Source organism: Babylonia areolata, chromosome 24, assembly GCF_041734735.1.
Source record: "Babylonia areolata isolate BAREFJ2019XMU chromosome 24, ASM4173473v1, whole genome shotgun sequence".
In the NCBI taxonomy this organism is placed as follows: Eukaryota; Metazoa; Mollusca; class Gastropoda; order Neogastropoda; family Buccinidae; genus Babylonia; species Babylonia areolata.
Window position 1 is genome coordinate 31,044,121 of NC_134899.1, and position 10,000 is coordinate 31,054,120.

The window sequence follows — 10,000 nt, forward strand, 5'->3', positions numbered from 1 at the left end:
TTTACACTTACGCAGTTACTAGTTCTTTATTTGGCTTTTTCATATCAATTTGTCTCTTTCTCTCTACAGGTACATATATATATATATATATATATATATATATATATATTAAGAGCCTACTCTTGTTGATATAATCTCTCTCTCTCTCTCTCTCTCTCTCTATATATATATATATATATATATATATATATGTGTGTGTGTGTGTGTGTGCGTGTGTTATGTGTGTGTGTGTGTGTGTGTGTGTGTGTGTGTGTGTGTGTGTGTGACCAGCTCGTCCAGTTTATCCGTAGGTCAGGCATATGCGCTCCACCCTTCTGGCCTTTTCTTTTAAAACGGATGTTGCGTAGCGTATGTGGATCAGTCTATACGCTTACACGCCCCCTTGAAACTGAAACTGAAACCGAAACGGAGAGGGAGAGATAGATAGATAGATAGAGAGAGAGAGAGAGAGAGAGAGAGAGAGAGAGAGAGATTTAAGACTTCATTACTCAAGGTTAAAGATAGATAGATAGATAGATAGACAGAGAGTAAAGACTTTACTGATATATATATATATATATATATATATATTTAAGACTTTATTACTCAAGGTTAAAAATAGAGAGAGAGAGAGACTAAAGACTTTATTGAGACAGATAGAGAGAGAGAGAGAAAGAAAAAGAGAGAGAGAGAGAGAGAGAGAGAGAGAGAGAGAGAGAGAGAGAGAGAGAAGTTATCCGGTAATTCCACCAGGTGACAAGATGCTGTGTGCTTGTGTCACTAACAGTGTTGATAAAGTTCTGTTGATGAGAAAAAAGAAAAAAAAGACGGCAGTCAGTTGATGTCACGAGCCATTAATTCTTTTTTTTTTTTTTAGTAATTTAGATTGTTAAAGATAATCAACTCGAAACATGCTCGGAATTTCAGATTAATATCAGATTGAAAAGAAGTGAGACAACGTCAGCGATTTTAATTAACTGTACCGATTAAACAGCTTGACAGTTGAAAGTCGAAAATTTGAATTAATGTTAGCTTTCAACAAACCCGAGACAAGGCCAACGATTTTTAATCAATTAAGAGTGGCGGTTAAAAAACCTTGGCAGTTGCTCAAAGCTTGCATTTTGTGTGAACTAAGGCACGGCCACGAAGCCTTGTTTGACCGAGTAAAACAACAAATTACCATCGATTTTCGCTGTTTTAGTGAGCTCCCCTCCCCCCCCCCCCCCTCTCTCTCTCTCTTTCTCAAGTCAGCTCAATAAGCCATATAAAAACAACAACAACAAAAACAAACAAAAAAAAAAAAAAACACAACCAAACAAACAACAACAAAAAAACCCACCTCACCATCCAAGCAACAAATCAACTGATCCACTGCATTTGCAGTCTTCCTTAACTCCCCCCCCCCCTCCGCCCGCCCACCTCCAACCCCATCCCAACCCCCTCCCCACCCCCCTTTCCACCACCTCCAGTTCAAACGACTGATGTTTTCCTCTGGGGGCACTGCGAGACGCTGCCTGCTCTGCGTCAGACCAAACAGACGGAAGGTGTTGACACACGGGTGACAAATATAGCACAGGGGGTGTACCAGTCCCTCAATCCCCCCCGCCCCCCCCCCCCCCCCACCAACTTCCTCTCGCCCCCCCTCCCCAGAAAATGCCTCCAGAATCCTGGCCCTCGCCCGCTGCAGCCACACAGTCGGGGAGACTAATACTGTGTGCATTAGTGTTGCACACCTCAGGGCAGACACCGTTTAAACCCTTCACTGACACTGGGGAGTGTGGGAGACGGGGGATATAGCAGCTTATTTGCACCCCACCCCCCACCCCTATGTTCACCCCCCCACCCCCCGGGGTAAAATGTGACCAACCCATAGGGTATGTAGGTTAGCTTGGAATGACCCCCCTCACTCCCCCCCCCCGCCCCCTCCCCCTCCACCACCACACACACACACACACTCGGCGGTAATGTTCAAATAGTATGATAAGAAATTACCCCCACCCTTCCCCCTACATGAATTTTACTGATAATGATGATAATGTACATTTATATAGCGCCCTTTCTCTCTAAGAACCCAGGGCGATTTACATGAAAGAAAACATTACAAATTACATAAATCATTCATGACAACTCTTTTCTCAAAACCCCTCCTTCCCCCGCCCTGCCCCACCCCCATTCTCCCCCTCTCCCATTCTTCATGCACCTAAAGTGAGCTGACATGGGTGGTGCTGGAGAAGAAGGAAGCTGAGAGTGCTTGTCTTTAATAATAAAAAAAAGATGAGTTTTTAGAGATGAGCGATAAGCAGAGAAAGAATCGGATGCACGGATATGATGAGGGAGGTTGTTCCAGATATGAGGAGCAGCAAAAAACGACATTCTTCATGGATATTGCGGTCGTTTAAGGCTAACTTGAAATCATAGCCTAGCTTGAAATGATCCACAGTACAAAGACTACCCCCATCGCACGTTTCCTTCCGTCAAGAGATAATGGAGAGGAGGGTGTCAGTTCCAGCTTGGCTTGGAGGGGAGGAGGGTTGGGGGGGGGGGGGGGGAGGAGGGAAGGGAGTCAATTTTTGCCAAGCCCCTAGAAATGAACCCGGGTGTGGTGGGTGGGGTGGGGTTTTTCCGAGGCTAACCCTGAATGACCCCGGGGGAAATACAGCCCAGCGAGGGCGTGTTCGGGGGTGGTGGAGCTAGTCTGAGGCTGCTGCATGGGGTTAAGATTGTAGGGGTACGGTAGGGGGAGGGGTGGGGTGGGGGACTCTACAGCGACTGATCGATAGCCGTCTACGTCTACGTCTACATCTTTCTCTCCGCCGTCCTCCTCCCGTATCTCGTCACTACCGGGCATTGTGTTTTTTAAGCCTGGCTTCCAGCCCCCTTGTTAGCGCCTCAAGTCCCCGTGGGGAGCAATGCAGGCTTGTGGATTTGGACGGAGTCAGAAGTTCGGAAGGGTAGGAGATGGATGTGTGTGTGTTTGTGTGTGTGTGTGTGGGGGGGGGGGGGAGGGTTATGTTTGTGTGTGTGTGTGTGTGTGTGTGTGCGTGCGTGCGTGCGTACGTGCGCGCGCGCGCGCGTGTGTGTGTGTGTGTGTTTATGTTTGTGTGTGTGTGTGTGGGCGCGCGCGCACTATTGTACCTGAGGAATCGTGGGTATCTCTGCATGACTGAGAAAGGAACAGTAAGACTGAGAGCAAGGCACACAGAGATAGAATAAGACGGAAGGTGCACACAGAGAGAGACAGAGACAGGGAGATCAAGCGTGTGTATGTTGGTATTCTTATCTCCACCCTTTCTATGTTTTTTTTTTCCAAAACACCTCCTGCCGACGTAGTTATTGACCTTGATGTTATCCAAGTAATTTCGATCTTCGTTTGAGACAACTCACGCAAAGGTCCTTCATCTTCTGGAGAACTCTTCTGGTTAATATTGGAGCTCTTGTCAAGGACGCAGGCTGATTAAAAGAATAAGATCATACTTATTTATTCTACGTTACTGGTGTTAGGAGAGTTCACTGTCATTAGGGCAGCGAATTTATAGCCACGGTCTTGGGGTCAGCAAAGGAAGGCGGAAGTTTGTAGTGCGCTTGAGCACCTTGTGGTTGGGACACACACACACACACACACACACACACACAGAGATCGTGATAGGACCAAGAAATGAAAAGGCCGTTGTAACTGTTTTTTTTTTTCTTTTTTTATGTTATACACAGTTCTGCTCCTCCTCATTCTTCTTCTTCTTCTTCTCCTCCTCCTCTGCGAACAGTCGTCGGGGCATCGCGGCTCAGACGAACTGTTCACCATATTTCTCCAGGTCTTGTCGGGTTGGGTAAAGCCTTAAAGCCTTTGTCTCTGCAGTTAAAGTCCCTGTCCACTCTGCAGTGGTTGTAGAGTTCTTCTTTCTTGTCTTGTTTTATCTGTCTTCCACCTCAACTCCCTCTGCAATATTTTCCTTCATGACGAGGCGTGTCTTGGGCAATACTGAAGTCAAAAACTGGCGGAAGCCATCCATCTCCAGATCGGATTTTTTTGTGTGTGTTGGGTTTTATTCACCACATATAGCAGGCAGGTAGGTACTACTGGGTTGTACGGAGCATTATTTCATTCACTTAAATGCAAGTCCGTCATGTACTGTGTAACCTTGCCACATACATTGTCGCCATGTATTGTTTACCTTTTGCCCCACCCCCCACCCCTCCCCCCCTTCCCCCTCAAGTGCCCCCATAGTGGACTTTTTGGAATAAATCTTCACTTGACTTGGATACCACACAACAGAGGAGAACCTCTTCTGTCCAAACCTTAGATCGAGAACAGCAGATCAAAAACACACAAAACGAACAAGCCCTAACGACGTCCTCTCACCGTTCAGCGCCGCTCCCCCCGCGTGCCCTCCAGAATGGCTGATGTCCTCCTCACTTCCGCCGCGTCCACTGTCACTGGGGATCGTCTCCCCTGATGAATCGCTTTGGCCGTCTTCCTGTCGAACCAGGGCTGGCGGCGAGGGCCACGTGTCCGCCGCCTGCAAAGAGTTAAAGATTGATGAGCGTGGGGAGGGGAAGGGTTAAAGCCTGATGGAGTGAGATCTCACGCTTTTTTTTTTTTTTTTTTTTTTTTAGTCACACCCAGCATTACACATCCCTCCTCACACACACACATACACACACACACACACACAGAGGAACACACACACACACACACACACACACACACACACACTTCTCCCTACTGTACACTTTAGGCGAGTAAGAGAGGCACGGTGGAGGAGAGGGAGAAAGGGAGAAAGACACTATCGGATATTTCAGGCAACTCGTGTGTGAGTCATTCCTCAGGGAGATGACACTGTTGAATTCTCCTCCTCTTCCTCCTCCTCCTCCTCCTCCTCAAGTGTCACTGACCTGCCTACATCTTCATTACTTAAGGAGACAAAGAGAAAGTAGGCAGGGGGAAGGTTATCTTCAAAGGTTTTTTTTTTTTTTTTTTTTTTTTTTTTTTTTTTCTGAATGCTCGTGCTGCACAAGGTTCACCACTCATAACTGTGACCTAGTTACGCGTTCGTGGTTGTCTGTGTGGTTATCTGAAACGTGGGTCGGCACTACATAGATAGATAGCTTGACAGATGGATAGAGACATGCACACACACACACGCACACACACCCACCCACACACATACGCACACAAAGGGAGGGCGGGAGAGGAACGGAAAACGAGGGAGAGAGGAAGAGAGAGGAAGTTACAAATAGAAAGAGACAGAGAAACAATTTGATTTATTCATACCACGGTGAAGGGACACACGTGAGCATTGTACTCATAACCCGGGGAAAGATGAAAAGAGATTGGGCATCTCTCTCTCTCTCTCTCTCTCTCTCTCTCTCTATATATATATATATATATATATGTGTGTGTGTGTGTGTGTGTGTGTGTGTGCGTGCGTGCGTACGCGCGCGTGTGTGTATGTGCGTGTGTGTGTGTGTGTGTGTGTGTGTAGACAAAAACAAATACAATCATCTTTATTTTACAAAGCGATAAAACGTATAAACATATAAACATAAACCACTTGTACAAAACAAATTACTTGTTTTTAGTACACCCTTAGTATGATAATTATGATTATGCGTCTGACGAAATAACAAGTTCTTTCTGTTGATTCAAACGGCTTATACGAAAATAATGACAAATGTTGTATGTTAATAGTATTTTAAGAATCGTTCTACAAAGTGGCAATTTCTCTAAATTCGAATGGTTTAGATAGACAACGGACACATTTCGTATGCCGTAAACACTGCTTCGCAACCCTATTGAACAAGTCAGATTAATGTCTGTAACATCAAGGCTTCATGACGTATATTCAGAGAGAGAAAGAGAGGCAGAGAAGAAACAATTTAGCAAGATGATAGTTTTGTTAGTTTGGTTGTTGATCGGTGATGGATTTTTTTCACAGAAAAACAAAACGATCTTCGGCTTTTTTTTGCTTTTTTTTTTTTTTTAAGAATCTAGAAATCAACCGCCGAATCGCTCACGTAATGTACATTTCCCAAACTATATTAACAGCCATATTATCAAATACTGTGCGAAACGGTGGACATCATCTCTTGTTTTGATTCCCATGAAGCGACCGAAATCAAAATGTATCCCAGTAGGAACAAATAGGAACAGAGAGTGATGGCCAAGAGGTAACGCGTCCGCCTAGGAAGCGAAAGAATCTGAGCGCACTGGTTCGAATCACATCTCAGCCGCCGATATTTTCTCCCCCTCCACTAGACCTTGAGTGGTGGTCTGGACGCTAGTCATTCCGGATGAGACGATAAACCGAGGTCCCGTGTGCAGCATGCACTTAGCGCACGTAAAAGAACCCACGGCTACAAAAGGGTCGTTCCAGGCAAAATTCTATTAAAAAAAAAAATCCACTTCGATAGGAAAAACAAATGAAACTGCACGCAGGAAAAAAAAAAAAAAAAAAGGGTGGCGCTGTAGTGTAGCGACGCGCTCTCCCTGGGGAGAGCAGCCTGAATTTCACACAGAGAATTCTGTTGTGATAAAAAGAAATACAAATACAAATACCATCACCAGGACAGAGAAAATGAAAAGGAAACGCAGCAGCAAGTGACGGAGCCTATCAGTCTATGACGCCTCTGCTAACGAAGGGAAAAACATCCGTCAACATTTCTAAAGCTGTATATCATGCCAGTAATATGCTTTTACATAACTCGTGTTTGTTTGTTTTTTTTAAACGCGAAAACAGTAAAAGGAAATGACAGCTTTAGATATCTTTATCTTTAATCATTCATCATGATGCTCATCACCATCATCATGTCATCATCATCATCATCACCTCTCTTTCTACGTATATCTATCATCATGGTCAACATCGTCGTCATTTAGTGGCTGGTCTATTACTTGATGATATCCTCTTTCGGATGAGATACGGTTTGGCGCAGTGCGGTCTCTTGTAGTTGCAAGGAAATTGCTTTGGTAGACTGTGTACTGCTGCACGGTAGTCTGGGGACTGGGGGATATCAGTTTGTTCCAAAGTCTAGTGATGAGGTTATTATTTGATGGCGCAAGCCGATGATGGCGGGTGGTTCCACTTGGTACCACAGTCTGAGGGAGTCCTGTTCCTGCCATTGTTGTAAGACGGTGTTGCCTTTGTGCCACTCGGCACACACACACACGATCAAAGTGACTCCTCCAGACGAAAAGGCCAAAGAGGCAGACTGCTTAAACCATACATCTTTCGCAACCTTGTTAAGTCAGCTGCCACCCCCCCCCTTCCCAAAGTGCGTGTGCGTGCGAGTGTACACACACACACACACACACACACACACGATTATGCGGGCGTTCGTGTACACATACATTTTATATACTTGCGACTATGATCAAAACGTAAAGCTGAGCAAGAAGATAACAACCGCATACAACATATAAAAACAGCAATCACCCAACAACTGTTTAAAGGGCAATATGCTGGTACAAGCAAAGAACGCCCTTGGTACTGACAGTTCGCCACAAGCATTATCGCTTCAAAACATCACACACTTTCTAAAACAAAGCACGTGTGTAGAGAGGTGGCTGGAGGGAGAGGGGGGAGGGGGGCAGTCAAGCGTCGTGTAGCCAAAAAATAAAGTACACACATAAAAGTTAAATAATTGGCCCCAATAGCGGAAATACCAAATCATTTTCGCTGCCTTGAACCGACCGAAAATGATGTGGGGCAGTGAGCTGAAGCTTGGAGGTTAATTAAAACAAGTAACGAGCTCCTTAATTCCTCTTCTTTCCTACGACACAGTAAGGTTTTACTGCCGCTCCAAGTACGACTCTAATTTGGCCCCCCTCCCAGCCCCTCCCACACCCACCCACTTCCGAACCCCCCCACCCCCACCCCCAGGCCCCCAAATTCCCCCCTTCCCCTTCCCCCATCCTAATCTCCTCGGTCTTCTGAATCCAACCCGTAGACTTATGAGCTACTCAGACTCAGCCGTGTGTGGGGTTTGAAGTGTGGTCTTATTATTTAAATGCGGACGGCTGGGCCTATGTATCTGTTCACCTGAAATGCGTATCTGTGGAGTTTAACTGTTCGAGGAGAGCAAATCTCATACGCATTCATTATCGTAGAGAGTACCGAAGACATAAAACATGGTTTGCGGATTGATAAACGAAAGAAGAAGAAGAAGAAAGAAGAATAAATGAATGGATAATTCACGAACAGACACATGAACAGAGAAAGGAATAATGGATGTTGTCGCTGTTTTTAATTGATCTGTTACTGTTTCTTTGGACATTTCTTCAGACCTTTCTTTCTTTGTTGTTGTTGATCTTTTTGTTAATGATGCGTGTCACAAGTTTTTAATGGGGACGATCTGTGCTGAAAGATCTTTACACATAGGCTATTTCTGAAGGAGTGGAAAGCATTGCTTTGAAACACGTTGTGACACAAGAGCGGCACATACCATTTCAGAGAAAGAAAACGGTTGGCAGGAATATCACACACACACACACACACACACACACACACACACACACACACACACACACACACACACACACACACGGACGCAAACACACACACACACACACACACACACACACCACGAACATCACACACACACACAACATATTTACACATTTACACTCCACAACTCCCTCTCCTGCCCCCAACGTCCATCCCCCCACCCATCCTCTCCCCTCCACAACCCCGCCCCCGCCCCCGCCCCCAACCTCTCCTCTCTCTCTTTCTCTCCTCTGTCGACGTGCACCGAGTCGCTGTCATCAGTCCGTTCCTCACGAAGCGAAGTGTCACCATGCATCCCTGATCCCTGCCTCAGAAAGTCACCCAGTGGATGTGAGAGTGGTGGACGGGGAGGAGGGCAGGGGGTGGGGGGGAAGCGGATGGGGAGGGGGGGGGGCGCGCGTTGGGGAGGGTTGGGAAGGGTTGGGAAGGAGAAAAAGAGAGAGAGAGGGGGGAGGGTTGGGGGTGGGGGAGAGGAATGAGAGAGAAGGTGAGAGAGAAAGAGAGAGGCATTCGGAGAAGCAGAGTGAGAGAGGAGAGAGGAAAAGTAATGAAGACAGAGAGAGAGAGAGTGGGTGTGGGGTGGGTGACGAGAGAGACTGAGAGAGAGAGAGAGAGAGAGAGAGAGAGAGAGAGAGAGTGCCGAAGAGAGAAAATGAGGGAGAGTTAGAGAGGTGGGTGTGGGTGTGTGGGGGGAGAGTGACAGAAACAGGAGACAGACACAGAGAGCGTGAGACAATAGATGTCACACAACAAAACAAAGCACGGTACGACAATTCGTTCGCCCCCAGCTGGTCTTTAGGGGTCCTACCCACCCACCCACCCCCACACCAACCCCACACCACCCACGCACACAATACTTTCCACCATCCCTCCCCTGAACACCATCCACTCGACAAATCCCCACCCCATCCACCACCTCCCCCACACCCTTTCCTATCGATATACACTGACTCACCGTAGTCAGCGCCACACACACACACACACACACACACAAAACCGTCCCAAAAGCCCTGAGCCCAAGCTCAAAAAGTCAGCCAGTAAAAGTGGAGAGAATAGCTCACGCAACACCACACCATACCATGCCACACAACATCACACACACACACACAAAAAAACTTTATACCGCACCACACCACACCGCACCACACAATGCCAAAACACGCCACACGACACCACCACACCACACCATGCCACACAGCACACAACCACGCCACACAACATCACACACACAAAAAAACTTTATACCATACCACACCACACCGCACCACACAATGTCAAGACACGCCACACGACACCACCACACCACACCATGCCACACAGCACACACCCATACTACACAACATCACACAAAAACTTTATACCACACCACACCGCACCACACAATGCCAAAACACGCCACACATCACCACACCAGACACCCCCCCCCCCACACACACACACACACAATGTGTGTGTATATATATATATATATATATATATATATATATATATATATATATATATATATATATATATATATA

General features: G+C 46.4%; 1 protein-coding gene across 1 annotated transcript in view; it reads right to left on the bottom strand.

The window, feature by feature from the left end:
- The window catches only part of LOC143298603 (protocadherin-1-like), a 277,559-nt gene that overhangs the window by 10,577 nt on the left and 256,982 nt on the right, over positions 1 to 10,000 (bottom strand). The window contains exon 5 of the mRNA XM_076611484.1: positions 4,337 to 4,493. Within this exon, the coding sequence (XP_076467599.1) occupies positions 4,337 to 4,493 (157 nt within the window). The remainder of the gene's footprint in view (positions 1 to 4,336; positions 4,494 to 10,000) is intronic.